This window comes from Onychomys torridus, chromosome 2, assembly GCF_903995425.1.
Source record: "Onychomys torridus chromosome 2, mOncTor1.1, whole genome shotgun sequence".
Lineage (NCBI taxonomy): Eukaryota > Metazoa > Chordata > Mammalia > Rodentia > Cricetidae > Onychomys > Onychomys torridus.
In genome coordinates this window covers 108,374,245-108,399,667 of record NC_050444.1, presented here as the reverse complement: position 1 = coordinate 108,399,667, position 25,423 = coordinate 108,374,245, and the positions used below count along the sequence as shown (strand labels likewise).

Genomic DNA, 25,423 nt, shown 5'->3' with positions numbered 1-25,423 from the left:
TTCCCACTGGGCATCAGCCGAATGTATACCTGCTCCTGCCGGAATATCATTCCACTCTCAGTGACTGCTCTTGTATTCAGAAGTTGGCTATTGACAGTTCCAAGCAATTACATGTGTTGGAGTTTAATAGACCCACTCCCCACAATGTATGAATTTAAAAGAATAATAAAAAAGTAATGCTTTTCATGGTGAAAGGTTTTTTTTTGTTTGTTTGTTTTTAATTTCCCCCCATGTTGGGCATTGAAACCAGGGCCTTGCAGATGTTAACCTTGAGCAAGGAGGAAGACATCCTGTTGCTGAGGCTATCATCTGTCTTAATTAGTGGTGCTGTTGACTCCAGTAAGCTTTCGTTCTTTAGCCTATGGGGCAGGTTTGGCTGTGGTTGGGAACATCTGTGCTGTTGCCTTCCTCATTCATGGGGTTATGTGACCATGTATTCCAGAGAGAAGAAAGATCATGGTTAGGGTATGGTAGAGAGCAGACCATGGTCATATAAGGAGGGGCATACAGAGCATTCTGTGTGCTGTCCTAAGCCACGCAGCATAGCAACAGTCTAGTTTGCTATGACTTATTTGCTAATGACTTGTTGATTATACCACCTAATAGTTGCATTCTTTTTGGTTTAGGTGGAAAGATTTATAAGGACCTTTGTGGGTTCAAAAGAAAGTTGTCTCATTCTTTAATTAGGACCATGCTGTATGTGAATGCTCTTTCTGTGTATAGTGGGTGTGAGGCTAGAAAATGGGTATTTCCCCCCTGAATCTGCTACAGAAAGCTAGACAAGTAAAGGACTGAGTCACTTAGGCAGTTTGCCCCAGGACCTAGCTCCTTTTACTTAGTTGTTTTTAAAGACATTATCTCACTCTGTAGCAGGCCTGAGGCTCAATCTTGAGCAATTCTCTCCAAGCCTAGTGAATGCTGGGATTACACTCAAGAGCCCCCAGGCCTGGCTGGACTTTGAAGAGTCAGTGGAAGGAGGGGATTGTGGTGGAGAGAGACACTATCTGTCTGGCTTGACACGATGGCTTTACTGCTCATTAACTGGAAGCTGGTTTATAACTGCTTCCTCTTCCTTCTAAACACTCCTATGTCTATTCCAGTAAATTCCTTTTTGCTAATTAGCCGGAGTCAATTTGTTTTTCTCCTGATTTACACTGTAGTGTAATGGGTAATGCATGTGTTTAGTTCTTTCTGTCAGAGTTTACTTTTGAATTCACGCTAAAAGAAGGTTATTTACTTCATCTTGCCTTGAGAGTAACATTTCTAACTGCGTGGCCTGTGTATTTGATATATTAACTCAGTGTGTTCCCCTCCCGTGAACTCCTCAAGTATGAAGTGTTCAGTCACCTCCTCTTGGCTTCCTTTTGCCAGTGTGGTAAGAAACCAAATTCTGATAAAATAATGCCAGAGCAGAAGAGGTACAATGAAGAGCACTTCCCCCCAGGTTACCTCATGGAATGCCCCCATCCCTGTGTGGTTGTACCCTCATCATGCCTTTTGTCCTTGAATACGAGCGAAAATCACCAGAGGAATGACAGGGTAGACCAGCAGCTCTTGTGTCTGCAGATCTGCAGCTCACTTAGGGGGTGGACTTTTTTTTTTTTTTTTTTTTTTTTGCTTAGCAAAGTTTTACAATTGCTGTTGCTTATGGCAGCTGTTTACCTATCTGATAGTAAAACACAATTCCTTCATTTATTCCTTTTGCCTGTTTACCCCTCATTTAATAAAAACCTTTCTGTGGTCAGGACATAGGGACATGTGTACACTCAGAGGTATTACATTTCTGTGTCTTTTGGGTTCAGTGATATGTGTCATTGTTATCCATTTAAAAAGTTTCAATTGGCCTATTCATTGTACATGCCACTGAGTTTCATAGGGACATTTACAGACAATTATATGACTATTTATAGTGTAGTTGGGCATATTCCACCCATATTCACCTCTCCCATTTCCCCCAACTCCCTTCTCACATTAGTTCCTTGTTCCCCTAGATGAGTTTGTGTTCATAACATATACACATATATAAGTTTATGTGTCTGTGTAAATCTAGAACCTACAAGCGAGAGGAACCTGAAATTCTTGTCTTCCTGACACTGGTGTGGTTTTATTTCTCTGCAGGTGATGTAATTGTCTTCTTCAACTCAGTTCACCCAATTGTCCTCTTCTTTTAGTCAGACTTGAGTTCTCCTGGAAAAGATTTGTCTTACTTTATTTGCAGTCTTTATTCCTTGTAAGTCCCTATTGCAGAATCCTAAGTATAATTGTTTAAAAATAAATTAGTCAATATTATGCTGTTAACTTGTAATTTGTAGAAGCTGAAAGGAATCAGATATCTGTTCTGGTGGCTTTACCTGAAAAGACAGTGGGGGTTGGGGCACAGGAAGCCTGAGCAAGAGGACACCAAAGAATCTGGTAGAAAGCCTTAATTATGTGATAGAGTCTTTGTTTAAAAAACAAAGTTCCCACACACCTTTAATTTGTGTACTCAAGAGGCCGAGAAGTGGATCTCTGATGAGTTTAAGGCTAGTCTGGTCTACAGAGCAAGTTCCAGGACAGCCAGGGCTGTTATACAGAGTAATTCTGTATCTCAGGGGTATGCTGGGCCTGTCTTAGCTCCTAGTCACTTAATGAGTAGGGTTCTTAGTTGTTTGATTTATTTTTTTTTTTAAACTTGTTGCCCACACCCCCTACCCCTCTGTGTTTTCATTGTTGGAGGCTGGCCTTGAACTCACACTGCAGCCAAGAATGACTGTAAACTTTGGATCCTCTTCCTTCTTTTGTTCCATCCTCAGTATTGGAATTGCACATGTGTTCTTCCACACCCAGTTTAATCTTGTTCTTCTTAAAAGGACTTAATTCTGAAATGATATGTGTGTGTAACACACACACACACACACACACACACACACACACACACACACACGTCTGAGGGTAGACAAGTGCTTTGAGTACAGTGCCTTTGGAAGCCAAGTGAGGATTCTGGATCCTCTGGAGCTTTAGTCATAGACAGCATGATTGTCTGACCTGGGTTGTCTTCAGGAACAATGCACTCTTGTTAACAGCTGAGCTGGCCTCTTCAGCCCCCTCCCCTTTCTTCTCTCTGGTAACAGTGCCAGAACAAGTTAGTTTTGATAGGGATGAGGAAGTCAAGAGTTTGGGGGTAGCCATCAAGACTGAAAATTGATTGTGTTCTGGTGCTGAGATTTCACACTGAACTTAGGGCAATCAGATAAATTTTGATGGCTGAGATTACCTCTAGTTCTTTCGTTTCTGTTCATCCAAAATTCTGAAGAATATCTAAGAAAGAGAAGAAATTCTGGGTTAATATCCATGTTAAGATGAGTGGAAGAAATAACATCCAAGTTGTTAAGCATCATAGAATAGTTAAATTGAATATAGGTTTAATTTGTCATATTCTGTATAGTTAAAGTATCTCCCTTACAAAAATGCTATTGCTGGGCATGGTAGCTCCCATCTGTGATCTCAGCATAAGAAGCAGAGAGATGATTTTGAATTCAAGGCCAGCCTTGACTACATAGTGAGACACTGTCTCAAAATAAATAATAGACAAAACATTGATGGCTATTGAAACGAATCTTTATTTTAATCTCAGCTAATTTGAATGGTATCTGAAAATTTTAATACATGAATAAGTCATAACTGTAAATGTGTCAGACAGCTTCTCAGCATAGTACAAGTTCTCCTTCCTTGTGTTTCTTTGGATGTAATTTGGGTGTGGGTGTAGATAAAGAACCCTAATAAGATTTAAATGGGTTTCTGTGTTCAGATCCTTGTCAGTATATATGCATATTTTTATTTGCTAGAAAGTATCTTGCTTGAGAAAAACTTAGTAGTCTAGAAGGTAAATGAAATGCCTTAATAATGTTATCAGCTAAGTACCTAGAATAAGTACTTCACAGTTTATATTGTATTTGAGAATAGTGCTCAACTAATAAGAGATCTGGCAGCATCACAAAATAATTCTGTCACCCCTAAATAAAAGAGATCATTTTACAGTCTTTCCTGCTACTTCATAGGTGGTAAGCAAAGACTTGTCAGCAACAAAACCAGAAAGTTGATTGACACCAAAGGCTGTTGAGTTAGGGAAGAGCTGAAAGGTTAACATTTACTGAAAACTTTGTTTCTTTGAGTTTACTTGTAATTGAACATCTGATGTTTAGTAGTCACTCTACCTGTGGAAAGTTCTTTAACAAACTTCACTCTAGCACATAGGGCTAAATGTATTTTTAGAAAGTAATTTGATGAGGGTAAGGTAGATGGGAACATTATGGGCACAAGCATTCAAGAACCCTCTTGGTTTAGCTTTTGTCTATAGGTGAGATGTGTTGAGCGTTCTAGGTTAAGTTCATAAGGCTATTTAGCAGATAGCCTTAAGCTCCTAGCCCTAGAAAAACCACCTGTCTTTGTTGTAGTCTTGAGATATTTTTGCAGAGTTGCCATGTGTTGTGGTCCAAATAGCTGGCACAGAAATTATGTCTTATATCAGATGGTCTGAATATTATTTCATCTGATTTCATGAAAACATAGCTATAGGTCTTCTCTAGTGTCAGGTGAACAGAAGTACTATATCTCACATTCTAACATGGCTTAAAATGTAGGTGATCATGAATAAGCCTCTTTTAATTTATACCCTTTTGTAGATTCATGGGTGTACTTGAAATGATAGCATGGTAGTAAGAAAGATTACTCCTTTGTTCAGAATTTTCTTGTTTCATTGGGAAGATGTGACTGGAATTACCAGTAGTGGTTGAGTACACATTTCTGGGCATGAGATTAAATATTTCACTGTCACCATGTGACAAAAAGACAAGATTTCTGCTTTTCCAGTTCAGTGAGGGTGATTTACTTTGATGCTGCTGCAGACAGAGCTACACTGCTCTGTGACCTAATGAGCTGTGTTTTTCTGAGTGTTAGTTCCTTTATTACAGTATCTGTGAATTTTAAATCTTTTGAGGCTTACAATGCCTCCTCCCAACTTTTAAATGAGGTGATTTGGGGGAAAATGCTCATAGGTGATGTGAATGGGACAGTTATCACAGGAACTGCACCATCTTGTATTTCTCTTTAGAAGCTATCTGTTAATTGATGGGCATAAGGCACTGGGGTCTGAGTGGTTTGATCTAACTGAAGCTGCCCCTTAGCAAAAACAGAATGTGTATCTATTTCCGTCAAGGGGCTTTGTTGCCTGTACTTGTAGCCACGCTTCCCATGGGAGCCCCAGCCTTTCCCACTATTGTGAGGACTGCCACCTTCCCCATGAGTTGTGACCCACTGGGGTTGTCCCCTCTGTTGCTTCAGAAACTGCTTCCTTGAGGTCCTAAAGGTTGTGTCTGCAGTGTTTAAGTGGGTTTCCTTGTACTCAGTATTTATTCCCTAACTGATGAAGCACAATGCTTCCTTCTGTTGGGGCATTTCTCCTCCTCGGGGATATAAAATTCAGTGCTTTTTGTGTGACTATTTTACATTTAAGGGAGGAAAAATAGGTTTTTTAAAACACTTGAAAATGTTAACTGTCTTTGTTCATCAAATATAAACTAAGCAAAATGTTCCATACAAGAAGGAAAATCTTGTTATTTATGCCTAGATCTTTGTGTTGAGTGAGGACAATGACAGTCCTTGGGAAACTTAGTTCTCTATCTTTGCTAAAAATATCACTAATAGAATTCTGCTCTTTTTTGAAATAAAAGAAACTAAAGTGGGCACTTATCCCCAGGTAGAGCTTGGTACATGCCACTTTGTAGAGGTCACTTTAATGTGAAATGAGGTTTTTACTTTATAGATTTTTTTTCTTTTTGGTTGTATGATATTACCCATTATTCCTTCTGCTGTGACCCTGCCTCTTTCCCTCTCTAACCTTTCTTAACTTGGTATTAACCTTGTTAGCTGTGATGAACTCTGGCTTGGGTTAAATATAATCTTCTGATTCCTGTATGCAATATCAAAATCGATTGTCTTGTGGTAAATTTCTTCCCACTTTCTGTCCACTCAGAATAGCATCTTAGCAGTCACATTCATGTACTTTTACACCTCTATAAAGGAGACTTAAATCTGCCCAGGGCAGCCATCTTTGTCTTTTGGAGAGGTGGTCATCATGAGAGAGATGCACAGCTTTGATAGTGTTAATCTCCATGCACTCATAGGTCAGCAGATTCCTTGTTCTCTTTCAAATGTAAGATGTTTCCTCCTGGGAAAGACTGGGATTCCTGGCCTGGCCTTGGTTTGAGGGAGTTGCTGCAGGACAGGATTCTGGGTCCAGAAGTTGAATGCTGGGTGAAAGGAGGTTGGTGGTTCATCCAGATGAGTGAGAAGGTCTCATGTAGGCCTGGGAAGCTCATGAAGTCTGTGGAAGAAGAGTGAGAATTTAGTGATTGTGAATCTTAGATCAGTGTTTCCCCCATGACTGCTGTAGATAGACTTCTCAGATGTCCTTCCTCAGTGTGCCTCAGTGACTGGTCAGTCCTGTGTTGTGGAGTTAAAGCTCCCCTAGGTCAGGCCCTGTTCTCAGGGAGAGGCAGTTCTTTTGCCTCTGAAGACTTTGTGGTGTACTTTTGTCCTGATTAGATCTTTTAAACTCTATAAATTCCTCGTCTTCCTCTGTATATTCCCCTCCCCCTTATTTTTTTGGCATGAAAACCCTGAATTGCATCTGTCCTAAAACACTAGACTTCAACTTTCCAGGTTAATTATTGGTTAAGCAAGAAACTCCCGTGATCCATCATGCTTATTCATTTCTGGTACCTGCTTCTCTTCCACCTGTGATGGGGCCTTACATTTTGAAGCATGTTAGGGGTTATAGACCATGCAGTATCGATCCCTCCTTCTTCCCTACAGCTAGGAAACCATACTCTGAGTATGAAAGCATTTTAAGCAGTCTGCTGAGGAGAGATGTGTCTTGTGTGGGAGACAGTTTTGGCAGTAACAAGCATGTTTGGCTTTAGTCATAAGAATTGCTTTCTGAGCTTCTGGAAGAGGAGTATGTAAATCAAGCTTCATTTAAGAGGTATCTTGTGATAATGCAGATACCTCTCATCTATCTGCTTTATAATGATGGATTTGTTTTGAGGGTATAAGTGGTTTCTGCACCTGTAGGATGCTGTTCCTTTTCTTTCAGGGCTTCCCTCCCTCCCTTTTATATGTGGTCTTTTGGATGGATCAAGAAAGAACTGTGAAGTTTCAGTCAGATGATTATATAACAAAGGACCAAAAATCAAATGCAGGTGTATTGGAGATAAGTTTTCTGGTTAGAACGTTGTGATGTTCGGACCCTGCTTCCAGTGACTCCAAGTTCCGCTGATGGCAGTGGACTTGGAGAATCTGGATTTGGGAAGACTAGCCCTGGCTCTGAAATCAGACTCATTTACTAGCTACTTCTGAGAAAGTTAATTACCACCTCTGAACCTCCACATTTCTCTCTGTAAAATGTCTAGAAATGTGTATTCATAGAATTAAATATGATGAATCTATGCAATGTAAGGCCCATTAGTTCCTCTCTAGCAGTGTTAGGCAGTATGGTTGCCTTTGCTTTTAGGTAGGTAGGACTATTGGGAGTGGACTTTGCCCTTCAAACTTACTGACCTTTCCACAGTAGAAAACTTAGGGTGTTTGGAATAAGTAGAAGATATTCTTAAATAGTATGTTTTCAAGAAGAAAATTTATCTCCAAAAGAAACTTTTATCCTATAGACCCACATAATCTAACGTTTCTTCCATAGTTTGTATAATGAAATATTTCTCTTTGACACTTTGGAGAAAACAGGCTTCCTAGTAAATTGCAAGGCTGGCACAGTGTCAAAAGGGCTGCTCAACTATATAGTGCTTTGGGGCTCTAATTTTTTTTTTTTTTGTATGTAATAACTAAATGAAAATGCTGGCTTGCAGAGAGTAGAAGCCACATTAAGAAAGCTGCTTTGCTTCTCAGTGGACTGCTCTGTAGTTTCTTTGTGTGAGTGTGTGCACGCACCCGTGTGAAGATTGACACCAGCTGGTAGTGCAGGCAACAGCAGATGCCCTTTTTACTACCACAGTTGTCAACTGCTTTCCTACTTTACCACAATACCATTTTGAGGAATATGGTTCCTCTGCCCTCATCGCAAATGATATTTACTTGAACAACCCCATTGCTTTTAAGCAGGCACAAGGCAAAGTAGAGATCGTTTAAGTGTCTGCGTGAATGGAGGTCCACATATGTTAATTCTAATGGAGGGACAATTGCAGGAGACCCAGACCTTTAGCTAGGAGTAGATCTGACACTGGTTCAGAGTTGTTAATGTCCTAACTTTGAACTATAGGGGCTGAATTTTTGGCTGCTTGCCAGCATTTGACTTTTACTCACATCATTTGAAGGTAGGTTTGCTGCTGATGGCTCCTTCTGAGCAGCTACCTAAACTAGTAAGAGACAAGTGCTGGCTTTTGCCCTTATTGTCCAGGTGCTCTATCATTTTACTCTCTTCCACACTGGAGAACCTGCTCCATGAGTTTCTTCTGAAGATAAGGAGTAGGAGGAATCCATTTATTTTCTTTCTTCAGATTATGCCAAATTGCCCCAATGTTTCTTGTATTGGATGCAAGACAGTCTTAGTACCTGGTGCAGCACTTGAAAATTTAGAGGATTTAATATGCTCTCTCTGTTCTTGATAACCTAAGATTGAATTGTGTGGGAGTTCTTAATGCTGTCTGCAAGGGTGATGTATTAAGAACCCACACTTTCGCCAACTTAAGCAAGGTCACACTGCATTGCCAGCAAATTCATAATTACTGGTACTGGAACTGTAGGAAATAGAGCTTTACTAGTTGTATAATCAGGACAGATATGGCCATTAAAATTAACTCACAGAGAAAATGCCCTGGTGCAGAGGACATTAGATGCTCCCCATAGACTTAGACTGTTTAGGTAATATTTACCAAATAATCACTCCTTACAACTTTGATTTCAGCAGAAAAGTTGTAATTTAACTCTTTTCTTATTATCTCCATATATCTGAAGTTCCAAAGCCATTTAAAGTATTAGGTCCTTTGAGTTGCAGACCAGCTTTATTAGCATTTGGGGAGAATATGAATTTTGGAGCGACCCATCTGTTTTCTGTATTGTGTGAGCATCTAGGTTGAGTTTTCTATCCTGGTGCTAACCCATGGTAATGTCCTTTGGGAAGCTGGTCAAAATCATCCTCATGTTGATAGCTAGCTTGCACTGTAGTAACAGGATCCTGCCAGCCTCTCCTCTCCATTTGATCTTACTCATTAGAGGGCAGCAAGGAGGAACTGTTTGGTGTGACCCAAGCTAGTGGGTTGTTCAAATGGAATGACTAACTGCATCTGGAGGAGATTCAAGCTAAGAAGGGACTGGACATTGGGAGAGAAATGTGACCAGGAAGGATTGCATCCTTCTGCTCTCAAGGTTCTCTCTCCCCTTTCCCCTTCTGTGTGGCACCATGCAGTAAAATATTAAGAAAGCTGGTAAAGTCTGGATTGTGCCATTCTGGTGCCAGAGTTGTAGTGCACAGCCTGTCTGAACAGACACACATGATGGGTGCCCAGGAACAGAAAGTCCATCTGAGGAAAGACAACACATTTACAACTTTGTGTACTGGGAGAAGGGTAGCAGAACGAGAAAACTAGGTCTTCATTAAAAAGAAAACCCCCCCTTTAGAGATCAAATTTTTCAGATCTTATGTTTTGCTTTCCCAGTCTTTCTAGTTAAGGTATTGAGTTTTACACAGGCACTGTTTGGAGATCACAAATGTTTCTTCTTTTTCTTTTTTCGCCCCAAATGTTTTATTGTCAGACTTAAGGTTGTAAGAGTCTTGCTTGACAGAGGACCATCAGCAGCCTGTTTCTGATAACTCTAGAATTTAAAAAAGATCCATGCTGCTTTCATTCTGTTATTTCATAAAACATTACTACTGCTCTAAATGAAATAATAGATACATATCAATCAGTGTAGTCACCTTTTATTGTTGATTCACCTACCAGGTTTTTACAGAATTCACTCTGCATTTTATTTGACTTGTTCATGAATAGTCTCGGCAGACTTAATTATATTAGTGAAAAAGCACTTTCAACAAAATTATATGCTGACATCCCATAATTCATACTTACAGATTTGTGAAACAGATTTATGTAAATCTATCAAATTACTCTATATAACATTATTTTTTAAATTGAGATTTCATTTTAATGGTATTTATAGAAAATTTTCATGTGAGAATTTTACATGAACTATTTTAAAAAATAGCTCGTATGATTCCCTTATGAAGACAGAATATTGTAACATTTGAGCATCTCATCTCCATATTCTGTAATCCATCTGGTGCAAGACAGGGGCAGGGGAGTATGTTAGTAAGGGCAACTCGACCCTAAGACATAAGCTCCTGGAACACAGATACTGCACTTAGTTAATTTATCTGTTTGTGGTTGGTTCACTCATTTGATCACTGAACATTTATTTACTAAATAGTATGTGGTGGGGCTTTGTCAGGAACTGAGATCAACTTGCTCTGCTTTGCTCAGTCCCAGAGTGGAACAATCTGCCTATATTCAAATTAGCCCAGTGTGCATCCAAATTGACTAGTGTACACACACACACACACACACACACACACACACGGTAAAATAATATGGGGCTTGCTGTAGAACTGCTAGGGAGGGGAGTGATGGACACTATGTATTAGGATCCAGGCATGTGGTAGCAAGAAATACTGTCACAGTCTTGAAGGTTTGTGTGAGTAATCCAGTTCTGGACGTATGCTCCAGCACTGGCACCTGCGTGCTGTAGGACCAGCAAAAGCAGAGCTCTGCTGGAAGTCAGCAGGAAGCCAGGAAAACAGGGCATGGTATGATTTGATTTTTAGGAGTTCCACCTATATAAACGTAGTGGAGGATGGCTCCTGTCTTGGATTCCATAGTCTAGGAAAGATGGTGATTAATAAGGAAGAGTGGAGAAGCAATAAACCAAGTCAGAAAATTAATAACAAAGGATGCCCGACTGAGGAAGAGAGGTGAATTTACCCGTGCAAGTGAGCAGCATGTTGATAGAAGTCATCTCACACATTTTGGTCTCTGGTCCAGAACCCACTTCCTACTGGTCTTGTTTAGGACATTACCATCAGGATGAGACCCACCGTGCCGTATTTAAACACCAGTGCCACCCCTCGCTCTGTTTCCTACTCTCATTCCATTTGATGTTTCTTCTTAGTATTGTATTCTTGTTCATTTGTCTCCTCTCAGAATGGAGGCATGTGAGGAGGAGCTGTACCTTATCTTGGCATCCTCCAGGGCCTAGCAAAATGTAGGTTTTGATAGTGAATGAATGGATACTTAGTTTAGGTAAGAAATACTTAAGTATAACCCTTCTCCACAAATTCTTGTTGAAAAAGGTCTCATTTAATATTGGTTGGATAAAATTAATGTGCCAGGTTTTTAATCAAGAATTATGGTAGTCCATTGCCTTTAGTTTTAGACCTAAGGGGGTAATTTGATATTTTGAACACTGGTAGTAATTTTAAATAGAAAAAAAAAAGTAAATGAAGTGACCTTTGAATGAAATGGGTCCAGAAGATTGTGTATTTTTAATTAAAATATGCAATTAAGTTTTTAATTAAAGTATGCTGTTAAAAGCAATGTAGGTGACTAGGGAGTGGCTGATACATTGAATTACACACAGTATGGGATAAATTGGCATTTACTGTGTCTCCCACAGTACCACTTTAACACTAAGCAGATTCTCTTCCTGTTTAGCTCTTTTTCCTCTGACCCCTACCCTGTTTGGTGTGGTCCTCTGTTCCTGCCAGGGCCTGCTGGAGTGTTCAGCTCCATGCTCCAGGTCATTGACCATGTTTCTAGCAGCTTGCTCTTGTACCAGTTGCATTTTAGAGACTTTTTTTTTTTAAATAGGAAGGGATTCTTTTCTGTGGTGTGTATGCTCAATTAAAAAGATTGCAACTAAAAAGACATCTGGAGTGTAGTATTTGTCCAGAGAGAGGCTGTGAAACAATCTATCCAAGTTGTTTCCATAGTGAATTTCTAGAGTCCTTGCCACACTCTTAGGTCCAAGACATGGATTAGTGGTTCCTAAACCCTTGAGAGACGATGGACAGGGAAGCATGAGAAGATAGCTGGGGATGAGTGGTGTTAGTTCTGTTTTCTTAGAAACTGTTTTTAAAATTATGTTGGCTTCTATAATTCATCATACTTGGAACTTAAATGTGCACCTCTGCAAGTTTTCAAAAAGTGATACTGGGTTTGGGTATAAACATGTGCACACTCTAATTTCAGAGTCCCTTGGGACAGTTGGATGATACGGGCAAAGGTGCTCGGCTTCCAACCCATTCGTTGTAGCTCCTGCTTGGGGGGGAGGGTAACTGGGGAGTAGGGGTCAGGAATGGGAAGACTAAGTCCTGGTTTTCAGTAGCTTTTCTTTCCTTGCTGTTTGGTTTGCTATTGCTTTTTTTTTTTTTTTTAAATATGAACTTGTAACCAGAAATATAAATAAGATAATTGAAAAACAGCATAGGCATAGACATAAAGAATAAATTGTTATTTGCTAGAATCGACAGAAATGAGACAGTAGGCAACCGATCCATTATTAATAATACACATATGTATCAAGTCGTCCGAAGATGTCTGGTGATGCTCTACTTTAGACATGCTGAAGACAGCCTATGTTGCTCAGTGGAAGAATCACACGCCGTGCCCAGCCTTACTGCTTTACCCCTTGCTTCTTAAGCTGTAGAAGCTGATTGCCAAGCTTTGGATGCCAGTCTTACCTTTGTGTGAAAACTGTGAGTCTATACCTGAGTGTTAAATTATCACATAGCTGAAAGGAGTGGGGAGTCACTGTCTATATCTGTGATGCCTTTATTTACCTTAGGCTCAATAAGTATTTGCTCACCTGGATAATGAATGCACTCCATACTGAAAATCTGTAAAGTTCCTATCACTCTTAATTTCATACACTATGTATTGATCATATTCACTCTGCTCTCCAGACTCCCCATAAATACACCTCTCACTTCTCTACCCACCCACCCCTGTGTCTTTTTTTTTTTTAAAGCTCATCAAGTCCAGTTTGTGCTGCCCACATGTCCTTGGATGTGTGGCCTTCCCCTGGAGCTTGGGAGACATGCAAGGCAACACTCTTGAAGAAAATTGGCTCCCTGTCTTCTAGCAGCTATCATTTGTCAGTGGCTTTTCAGCTACCACCACCCCTCTTCATGCTGGGATTTTGTCTAACTTGAACTTGCACAGGCCTTGTGCACTTTAACAAGCACTGTAATTTCATATGTGCAACTGCCTCTCTGTGTTTGGAAAACAGTTTCCTTGTAGTTACCCACTGCCTCTGGCTCTTATAGTCTTTGCTCCCTCTCTTCCATAATGATCTCTGAGCCTTGGAAGAGGGAACGATATGTTATAGATATCCCATTTAGGACAGAGAATTCTGTAGTCCCTTGTCCTCTACACCTTTACCAGTCATGGGTTTCTGTGTTAATCACTATCTGCTGAAAAGAGAAGCATCTCAGATAAGAATTGTCTCTTGTATTAGCACCCTAACATTTTGTTTGCTGTGCTAACTGTGGACTTAAGAATGTACCTTTTAGTCACAGATAACCCTTACATGTTTTATTATTAATAGGAAACGTCATTTACCTTGAACACATTTTACTTGGCAGATGGCACTCCTTTCAATAGTGCTAGATCAGAATCTTCTTTACAAAGAGAAGAGATTATTTGGAGGTGAATGTGTGTTTAAGTCTAGTCAATAATAGTGAGAATTTTGTTCATCATTGTAGCTGGCCAGATTTCATTGGGTGTCAGGTCAGATTCAAAGAATGTGCTCTCTGATCGAGACCTTTATATCTTTGGTAATATAACTGGCACCATTTATGTTCTCCTGGTTTCATTTTGCAAACCTTCCATTGCCTATAGCACGCTAGGAGTCAGGACTTGAGGCAGCCTAGGAACAGGTTAGCCAGAGCAAGTGACCAATCTTCTTCATGTATAGCTTTGAGCCTAGAAACATGGCTGCCCAAGACCCATGTCAGGAGGCCAGTGAATTGCTTCTTGAAATAGTGGGTAATGTGACAGCATAGAAGACCACCATCATAAAATCTCTTTAAGATACATCTGTAAAATGGTGTCTTCTATTTGGAGACATTTCACATGCTAAGGCCCTCCTCATAGCTTCCAGATGTTCTGTGTACCTCAGGACTCACTTTAACACTTGTTTTCTTTGGTCAGTAAGATGACTCAGCAAGTGAAATGGCTGCTGCCAAACCCAGTGACCTGAGTTCAATCCCTGGAACACACATACAGTGGAAGGAGAAGACTGGAATCCTTGAAGTTGTGCACACGTACAGATAAATAGCTTAAAAAATAAAAAGCAAATTACGTGGTCCTCAGCCTGGCTGTACCTTAAAATCCCTAAACTTTAGGAAAGCTGTTTTCAGTGCTTCAAAACAAACTGATCAAGTCAGGATTTTGGAGTGTGGGGTTCAGGCTCCCCAAGATCTCTGAGCTGATTCTGCCATGCAGCTGAGGTTGAATCAATAAGATGATTAGAAGTTGTTGGTAGAAAAACTGCCTGTAGAAAAGAGAGCTGCATTCTTCTTCTGATGGCAGTTACTATTTAATTTTATCATAGAGTAGTAGAGTGACAAAACTATGCAATATGCTTGTCTGCTTCTTTTCCATCCTATTTTAATACCTTCCTGATATAACCCTAAGTGAATATGCTTAAAGTCATTAGTATATAGTATGTGTGCTCTACTTCCTTCTGTTATCTTTTGACTGGGAGGTCTACTTCCATCCACAATGAGGATCATGGTCATCATTGTTTTAGCATTATAGTTGTATAGGAATTATCTTTTTAGGTAGGAAGCAGTGGCTCTGAAAGGTTGAATAACATCTTCAAAGCCACACATTGGTAGATAGTAGAGAGGAGATTGAAGCTCACATGCCAGTCTTCAAATCCCATATTCCCTCTATCATAAGCTGGTCTCTTGTGCAGATTCTTTTTGTGGTCTCCCAACTTGAATCCTGCTCAATGACAGGAGAGTCGCAGCACTTCTCTTAAGAGGGCACTCTACACATATACAGTAGACGTGAGAAATGCTTCGTAAATTGGTAAAAAGCTGAAGGCTTGAAATTACAGTAGTTTGACATATGACCTTTTTCTGTAGATTTATTTTTTGTGTATGAGTGTTTTGCCTACATCAAAGTGTGCACACATGTGCCTGGTGCATGTATATAAAAAAAAAAGAACCTGAACATAGTGCTAAGGAAACCAAAGAGCCCACTTCATTCTTGGCTCTCCCTTTTAATTCTTTGTTTTCTGAGGTACTGATCTTCTAACCCAGGGCCTTGCACATCTTAGGTAAGCTCTGCACTACTGCCTTATACCACAAGCCCCTTCTCTGTTTGTGGTTGTTTTTGCATACAGGAAAAACACATCTTGGTAAGAGGGAATGTTAGCTCCTGTTTTCTCAAATTCTCTTCACAGTCCCCAAAGCATAATAAATCACAACTTCTCACGCTTACTAGGTTATGGTTGGCCTTTTGTGTTTATCTGTTCGTTAGCAAAGAAGTCACACACTAGAGCAACCAGAGGGGTTGTCTTTAATACCAATATATAGCAGTTGGGGTACAAAACAAGTCCCCCACTTTCCTGTGAAACTGCCAGAGAGCCAGGGTTTTTTAATCAAGCATTTGTACTTCCCAGGAAGTGTCAGTTGTCTGAGCACTTATTCATTGTGTCACCTGTCTCTTCTCAAACGGGAAACTTCGCCTCAGCTGAACATGTGATCCCTGGGAGCAGCCTCACTTCCCCTCCACGGTACCTCCCTGTTTTCTAATAGGGTGCCACTGAATGAGGGGTGAGAGGCCAGCTGGTGCACACACCACAATGGCAACAAGCAAGAGCTGTTTGGAAGGTATTCTAGTGTAGCCCTTTTTGTGCTTCGTTGTTTCCTTAAGTCTCTCCCTTTTCTTGTCATCAAGGTTGCTGTTCTCTGTGTAGAACCTTTTGTTTTACTGAAATCCTTTTTTAGATTAGAATAATACCTAGAGAAATTTTGTTGCATTTATTCAAAGAAATACTCTTCTAAACTAAGTGTGGCCATACATTGTTTAATGACAACTCATTCTGAGATGTGCTGTTTGTCCATTTTGTCATTTATGAGCATTGTAGGTGGTCCTCATATACTAGCCTAGATGAGACAGGTCAGTTACCCAGTATAAACCTTGATAGAATCAAAAGATGAATTTGAGGAGACTGTATACAGAAACATGGCATATTTTTGTATAGCACACCTTTTAAATGCTTATTGTTAAATGCATAATAGAAAATACATTAATCAATAATAGCCATTATCAAGTAAGTAATCACTGTACAAACTGTATTGCTATGCTCTCATATGACCAGTTCATTACATTTGTTTACATCAGCATTGTCACAAGCATATGACTCTGAATTGTGCTATGAGGTCACCATAGTAATGATAGCACTCTGTGACAGGAATGTTTCAGTTCTGTTGACTCTACTGGGAGCACCTTTGTGTATGCATCACACTGACCAAAATGTCATGTGGCACATTCCTACACGTAAGCACCGTCTTCGCCTCTTTACTGTCTGTAGTACCTGTAGCTATACAGTGCTGTAAATTTGTCAGTGTGGTTCAAACAACAATGGCAGGTTCTTGGTTGCTGTTGCCATCTTCTGTTTTATAGGTAAAGAAGGGGAAGTTCATGTTTTTGTCTGTTCCTTCTGGAGCTCAGCAGAGAAATGCATCCAGTTGTGGCAACTGCTGCCACACCTTGAATTAGGCACATGGTGTATGATGGGATGCTCTGGGTCTGTGTGGCTTCTTAAGCAGCTCTGCTTTTTAAATTTGCAAATATACTAGACAGGAGATTTAAAAAAAAAAAAAAAAAAAAAAACAAGACTACATCTTTATCTGAAAGAATTAACAGAGTTTCCTTTTCTGTTGAGAACCTATTTGGATGTGAATGACAGGAGACTATGCCCAAACCAAAGTCTGCTCCTGCCAGTGGCCTGAACTAACATATTTTTCCTCTTCCCTCTCCTTAGGGCAGAGCTTGGGTTACGGCTTTGTGAACTACATTGACCCCAAGGATGCAGAGAAAGCTATCAACACTCTGAATGGATTGAGACTTCAAACCAAAACAATAAAAGTATGTTTACATTTTTCTTAAATCTACTTGTAGAAAAAGGAGGGATTTTTTGTTTGTTTGTTTACTTAGAGTTACTTGTAGTTATTTTTCATTTGGGCCGCATAAACACTTCTCTGGGAGCATAATATTTTTGTGCTTATTCCGCAAAGGAGGCTAAGTATTCTAAGTCTAGACTCTTAATATTGCCAGACAGCAGCAGTGCTCTTGGATAAATTCTGTATGAAGCCCCCTACATTAAGTACTTCTCATAGAGAGAATCCTTATCCTATTGCTCGAGGGATTCTTGAACTTGTCTAGACAGTAGTTGTTGGACTTGTTTTGTAAGCTAGAAAATGCATGAGGTTTTGCAAGCCAGTAGGACTCAGTCAGGGCTCTCCCCTCTGCCCTTGCTATAAGAATGTGACTGTGGCTACTGAGTTGTAGTGTGATCTAGTATAGCCTTTATTATAAACACCAAAACTTAAATTTCATGAGATCTTTGTGATTAATAAAGTATTACTTTTTTTTTTTTTTTTTAAGTTTAAAATGTAGAACTATTAGTGGTTAAGCAAGTTAGTGGTGTTTTGGCTTGACTCAGTCCTAGCAGATTTCCGAGGAGATGAACTCTAAAGCTTCCATGGCACTCTGGTCATTTTTTCTTTGAAGATGTACAGTGGTATTTTATGGATACTTTTCTGCAGCTTTATATTTTGAAATCCTTACTTGAATTATCTGGGTAAGAAGTTGATCCAGTTTCCAGCTTAGATTTTCTTTTTCCTTAGCAAATAGGGGCAGTATTGCCTCTAGCAAATCATTGGCCCTCTGTCATCAATTTATTCCCTCCTGCCCAGTGTAGATATCCCATATCTATCATGGTACACTTTCTCACTGAATCCAGATGTAGCTCCCAAATATATTTCAAAATAGTGTTCCAGGTAATCTCTATCAATTGACTCAAGTTGAAACCTACTTTCTGCATGTGATGTGAGAAGCCAGCCCAAACTAGAGCCTAAGAGGTATGAGAGGAGGTTACTCAAGGAGGACTGTGCTGTCCATTTTGTTTAGAGACTCATCTATAAGAGTGTTGCTTTTTTTTTGCTTTTTTTCCTTCCTTTGGAGGTATCTTGAAGTGCAGTGTCATCTTTGTGCTTAAAGTGACTTCTCTTAGGATTGTCAGATAAGGTGATTTGTTAGCCCTGGGTCGTTTTGACACCTCATTCTTTATATTTATTAGCCTATAGGAAAAATTCCTGTCAGCGCTTTTTATCTAAAAGAAACTGTATGATGGTCCCCAAATATACTTAGATGTAAGATGTCCAATAATGCTGGGTGTTTCTAATAAAGAAAATGGGAGAAGATACATCCTGGAATCAGAAAAGGAACTGATCATTATGTTACCAAAATTCTAAGAAAAATCTTAGAGAAATTTAAGATGACAAAAAGTTGGTTTTGATCCAAAAAAGTTTTTTTTTTAACCTGAATTGCTTTTTTCCCCAACTCTTCACACTTGCCTGCTTAGTCTTTCTTTATGTCAAATGCTCAGTCTTTAATAGAGATAATACACTGCCGTTAACAATGGTGCCCACTATCTGGCTGTCTCTAGGCTGTTTAATGTATTCTGTGTCCTATGGATTTTTGTAGGCTTCCTCTTCCTTAACTTAAATGACCAGCAATCCTGGAAATCAATTGCTCTTAGTGCCAAGTTGTTGTTAAAAGGAAAATGAAATATGATTGGGATGGCTCATCTGAGCAAATGACCATTTTCCTCATTCCAGAAATAATCACTCTTATTTCATTCTTAGTGAGTCACTTCTTTTGCTATACATACTGTGTGCTGTAAGATCCAGCAAAAGGTAGAAATGCAGAGGAAGCAGGTCATCGTAAGGTAAATGTACTGGGGCCTTTACAGAAACCATTGATGACAGCTGTTTCTATATTGCCCATGGTCCTGCCTTCTCTCCTCAGGATTCAGCTGCTTGGGCTGACTGTACAAGAAAGGACAGCAATGCTTTGTGGCTGTTATACTGTGATACATGCTACTTGTGACTTTCTGAAATTTGAGAGGGATGATGGGCAGCAGGCTACTTCTTACCCTGCCCCCATTTGGTTCTTGCAAAAAATATCAGATAACAGCTGGTATCCTCAATTTGGCCCAGATTTCTCCAAAAGGCAAAGCAGACCATTTTCCAGAAGTAGAGTGCACAATTTTTGCCTATATTTGTATTTCTATTTTTTCTTTTTCTTTTTTCAATTAGATAGGTTTTGCATTCTTAACACGAACTCTCAAAGTGTGTTTTTTCTTGCCTTCACTATTTTCTGTGTGATCTGGAAGCCACGCTTAAGTTTTTCCATTCCCTGGAATGCTATTTCACCATTTCCTTTTTCCTTGCTTCAGTTCCTCCTGATGATGGCTCTCAGGCTGATTTTACCCATTCTCACTTCTCAGAGCACCTCTGAAACCCTGCCTTTGCATTGTTCCAACTCATGTTCTCCTCTGTTTAAGCTACATGCTCTTCACCCACAAGTAACCACAGACATTTTGTGATCAGCATGATCCAGGTGTAGTTTCAGACTACTCTCTGTCTCCCAAGAGTGTGGAGACCTTGGTGCTCAGACAGCTTAGCCAAGGCTGCATAGTTGAAGCAAACAGTGACTCCAGTACATGTTTTCTTATACCCCACCAAAACATGTGCTAGTATACCATGTTTTTCTTTAGAGGAAAATAGCTACTTTGTACAGATGCTTACATATAAAATTTAGGTTTCATGAATTTCAATTTCTGTTCTCTTTTCCAAGCCGCCCACCATATCAGTATGGCTTTGGTAAATGCCTGACTTTAAAATATTGAAGCAGTGACTGAAGTACTGTGAGAGATGGCTTGCTTAGAAGTTCTCCCAGGGCTTCCTAATAGTATCAGCCCAATAGGGCTCCATGTAATAGTTGGTATGTGAAATGACATATATTCACTATTTCTTCAGTGAGTGGAAGTCCCTTAGGCCCCATGAGAATCAAAAGTTATTGTTTTGTGGAAATCATGTGAGGAATGACTTAGATGCACACATTCCAGAACTAGGATGTATTAGCTTAGTGTTCCCTGGTGAGATCCAGTAATCTGCTTTTCAGTGAGCTCTGTGTGTTATTTTGTTTTTGTTTGTTTGTTTGTTTTGTTTTGAGACAGAATTTCTCAGTGTAACCCACTCATTTTGTAGACCAGGCTGGCCTCAAACCCAAAGATCTGCCTGCTTCTGCCTCCCAGGTGCTGGTGTGTGCTGCCACCACCCTGCAAGCTTCTGTTTTTGAATAGGTGGGTTTTCTGTATAGTTAATGCTTTGTACACATAGTTCAGTTTATCTCGTAGCTCCTTCTTTGATCAACCTTTGTGGCTAATTCTATTAGCTGGAGTAAAATATCGGTGTCTTCTTGTATATGCTGGATAAGTGGTCAGCATTTGTAGCTTATGGTTTAGTCTTCACCTTCAGAAAGAGCATCTTAGAATCAGAAAGTCCTGAGAGAATGTTATCACTTTATTTTGAGCAGCAGTGGTAATGCTTAACCGTCAATATGATTAATCACTTTTCTGGGTCTTTCTGTGCCTTCTGGGAAATATGCTTATGACACCCCTTGCTAGTAACAAGTGATGGATCTGTCAGCAGCATGAACTTTGGGCTAAACCTTGCCCATATTTTTCCTTATATTGACATAGCAAATAAAGTATGACTGTCCCCAGATGTTAAAGTCTTCTGTTGGTAGGTGGGTAGGGAAAAAGTATAGTTTCTGTACAGCTCAGACAGTAGAGGCCCAACATATTCTAAGGGCAGTATACAAAGTTATGTTCAAGACAGTGTCTTTGATCAATAGCCCTCCATTGTCCACAAGATCCCATCTATGGACTGCTCAGGAGCTCAGTGCCTGTTGACTGTCAGTCATAATGCCCTTTCCTGATTTGTTTTTAGGGGACCATATATACTGATAAGATCTGAATAGTATATAAAACACACAGTTTAAAGCCAATACATTTGTCCTTTGTCTAGATTAACATATCAGACTTCAACTGATAAATAGAAAAAAAAAAGATTATTTTACAAAGTAAAGCAATTAGTTTCTGAAATGCCTGTAATATTCTCTTGGCATATACTCACGAAAGGTGATTGTGCACAGTGATATGAACACCTGATTCAGCATATTTCCCATCGTCTTTCTTCTGGAATAGTACTCTGGAATAGCAGGGCATATGAAGCTTTATTTTTCAGAATGTGAACTCTGTTACTGGAAAATGATCTTTTATTGTTAGGTACTACTCCTGAAAAGCAGTCCTTACCCCCTGAGAAATCTGGAAGTATGGCCAGCATGGAAAAGTGCCTCCTTGTATTCTTTTCCTTCCCCATAATTATTCAAAGCATATAACAGACTAAAAATTTCTTTTGCCTAAAAATTATTAACTACCATCTAGATATATAAAATACCTTTATTAAAATAACTAAACTATTTAAGTACATATGGAAAATTCTATTACAAAAATTAGAGTATTAAATATTAATAATAGCTATTCCTTTAAGTGTTCATATTGGCAGTGATTGAGGTAATCTAATAAACCTTTATTCTGAGCCCCTATATTGCTTTTCTTCTTTTTTCTTAAAGATTTATACTTTTTACTGTTTCTTGATTAAAAATTAGAAAATGTCAGATTTCATTTTCCCACCTGTTTAGCCATGAGTTGGAATCTTCACATGGAACCAGAAGCCTCTGTTTCTGAAATCTTTTCTTGGCTCACCTGGCTCTGTCACCCTAGACAAGTCTTTCAGTTGTTTAACTTCTAAGTGTAGCTGTGAATGACTTGGAGCTTGACCTCTCCAAACTGGGAAATCTAAAGTGATCTAAAATTTGAGACCTTAGACTGTTGTCCTGATAAGTCCACAACATGACACTATTCCATGCACAAAATCCTTAGAAATAACCTGTGTCCTTGAGGTTGTTGATATGTAGTGTATATAAAATGTGAATAGGCCTTATTCCCAAAATACCTTACTGTATATGAAACATTAAAAAAATCAGGAAAAAACTGATATCCAAACCACTGTGTGTGGGGGCGGTGGAGGGGAAGAGGAAGAGAGAGTTGAAGTTGGCGTGAGATGTCATCTTCAACCCACTTTTCCCTTTATTTTCTGAGTCAGGATCTCTCATTGAACCCAGAGCTTAACAGTTTGGTTAGTATTGCTAGCTAATGTGTCTCTTGAGTACTGGAGTTACAGGTGGGCTCTGTGCCCATCCAGCTTTTTATGTGGATTTTGGGTGCTCCAAACTTAAGTCCTTATACATGGGTAACCAATACTTATCTTATCACTGAGCTACTCCCCAGTCCCCCAAACACTCCAGGTTTGAATCATTTTAGGTAGTAGATATTCAACCTGTAATTGATAAACTTATGTTAGTAATTCATACCAGTATTTAATTTATACTTATATGTCTCTCTATAGCCCCTTGAGGTCAGAATATTCATGCCTCTGCCTCCCAGTCAAGTTTTTGGAACACTAATGCTTTGCTGTGGGATGATTTGGTTAGCATCATAAGATAGTTTTCTGTTGGTAATACAAGTTAGGATAGAAAGTGAATTAGGTACATTTTGGACTCACTAAAATAGAATAGATAATGGAATATTTTCTGTGAATTTGTCAAATGCAAATGGACTAGACATTATTGATGTATTAATTGGTAGTATATAGTTATTGTACTTATTGTATATGTTTTTTACATTAGTTAGAACTTTTTAATTTTTTAAAAAATTTTTATTAGACAAAAAAGGGGAAATGTGGTGATATTTTATTTGTATGTTAATAAATAAAAGTTTTCCTGGAGATCAGAGGAAATAGCAAGCCGTTTTAAGTAAACACAAAAGTCAGGCAGTGGTAGCACATGCCCTTAATCTGATCGCTAGGCAGATAGGTTCTCTGTGTGTTCAAGGCCACTGTGGGGAACAGAGCCAAGCATGGTGACGCATGACTTTAATGCCAGTACCAACCACAGAGACCTGGAGATCTGTACAGACAGGCAGTGACAAGGAAGTGTGGTAGCTGGGCTAAGAGCCAGTGAGAGGGCAGAACAGCAAGGCAATAAAAGCCTGGGTAGACAGGAAGTTGTGGCACTTTGGAAGTTGCAGAGCTGGTGAGGTAAGATTGATTGGTGGCTCTCACTATTTCCCTGATCTCTAAGGCTTTCACCCCTATATTTGGCTCCTATGCTTTTTATTTGATAAGACTGCTTAGAAATTCAGCTACAGAAATCAGCATTCCTTCCTGAAGGCTTGAGACACTTTTGACTTATTTTCCTTCACCACTTGTGTACTTAGTGCAACTTGTGTTAGGAAGCCCTTTGCTTGTGTAGTCTCCTTTTGCTACAAGATGATTGGGGTGTGGTTGACTTTCGTTTATCACTGTACGTTATCCTATGAAATTCTGACTATTGGGAAATATTCTCTCTATATTATATAATCTGATCTTACTGTAGAGTAGGAGGAGGGGGGACATGGAAGCTGTGCTAAGGACTTGCCAGTTAGCAAGTGCTCTGATACAATGGCTAGCAGCAGAATTCTGGAAGGTTTAGGACAAACCTGTTCACGTAATGTAGGGCATAGGAATTTGACAGCAGATGTTAGAGGAACCACATAGAATTTGTGGGTGCAATGTACACATTGAGCCTGAAATGACAACAGATACTGCAAGGTAAGAGTACTGTGTAAAGGAGACATTTTTCTCTAAATGAGGGACACAGGCCAGAGTTTGGTTCATAACAGTGATGGGAATGGACTTCTTTGTTCATTCTGAGAGAACATTTGTTTTGTGTTTAGACTGCATATATACTGAGTATCTCAATCCACCTAGTAATTTTCTGGCTAGAAAATTATTTTTAGTGATAGTCAAAGTGTAGAATTTGTGAATCACATCATACAATGTTCCTTCATTTCAAAACTTACCTGTAGACCATTATTTTTCCTGTCCTTGAAAAGATTTCAAACCTTGGAAATAATCATTTGAAGTACAGGTCTTAAATTTGCTGACCACCTATGAGTTCTAGCCTAATAAACGTCGTTTATTTTATTTCTTCAGATCTTTGTCCAGCACCAAAGCCAACTAAACAAGACAAAAAGTGGGGAAAATAGTGCATTCCAGAAATGGAGCAACAGTGTAAACTGAGCAATGACTTCTTTGCTTTTGAAAATATATGGATAGACTTAGTATGTGCTTTCCTAATTATGATCATAGAATGCAGTAGTGTAGCGCCATGTTTCAGCTTTTAATAGGCTATTTGTTATACCTCATTGTAAAATTCTTACATCTATATTAAATATATTTTATATAGTCCTTACTTGAGGGTAAAATAACAGATTACCTTATTAATGAGTTATTTGAGATCTCCTTCATGCATTTCATAGACTGCTTCATCAAAGCCTATGCATGATTTCTTTCTTACCTAGCTTTGTCCAGGTGTGGGTACTTAGCCAGAGGGTCTAGACCTGGTTGTCACCCTCTAGCCTTTTATATCCAGCTGAGAGTTAGGTGGACATTTGAGAATTCCCAGTAATTTTCCATTCTTTGAGCAGATATTCTTTGGATATTGTGTTCTAGATGCTAGAGTAGAAGTTGAGCTCACGGAGAAGGTGGAGTGGGGAGCAGGTCCCCGATGGTGGCAGTATCCCCAGCTCTCTTGCTGTCAGTCCACATGCCACCCAGTGGGCCATGGAGTGTGGTAATGGTAGAAGTCTCAGCAATCAACTGAACCTATCTTCCTCAGGAAGAAGTTGGTGGGTCATTTTGTTGCCCAAGCATGCTCTCTAGGAACATAATGGCCCCAGGAGATGGCTCCACTTGGCCATAGAGAATGCTGGCAGTTTTCTTCTAAGCAGCCTGAAGGACTTAAAGCTTTTATAGCTACATCCATTGGAGTAAAAGGGTTAACAGCCTTTTGAGTACATGTGTTTGGAAGTGAGGGGAAGGACGTGAGAGTAATACTTGAACACTGGCATGGGTTTAGGGAATCGCAGTTGTTTCTGCTTGCTTGCTTGCTTACTTGTTTGTTTTGTGGTGGTGGTAGTGGTGGTGGTGATGGGGGGCAGTTGTTTTGACTGGAACTTGGAATCATTCAACCAGAGCCTTTCTAATACCTAAAGAAGAAGCAACTCCCTAGGGCAATGGAATATTAGTCCTATGTATGTGGATCTGTTTGGGTTGGCTTTTAAGCTAAAAGTA

General features: G+C 39.5%; 1 protein-coding gene across 23 annotated transcripts in view; it reads left to right on the top strand.

Annotated features, from left to right (window-relative positions):
* Positions 1-25,423, top strand: part of Elavl2 (ELAV like RNA binding protein 2) — a 156,675-nt gene that overhangs the window by 101,524 nt on the left and 29,728 nt on the right. For all 23 annotated transcript variants that reach the window (XM_036178820.1, XM_036178818.1, XM_036178825.1 and 20 more), the window contains one exon: positions 17,101-17,204. In XM_036178820.1, the coding sequence (XP_036034713.1) occupies positions 17,101-17,204 (104 nt within the window). The remainder of the gene's footprint in view (positions 1-17,100; positions 17,205-25,423) is intronic.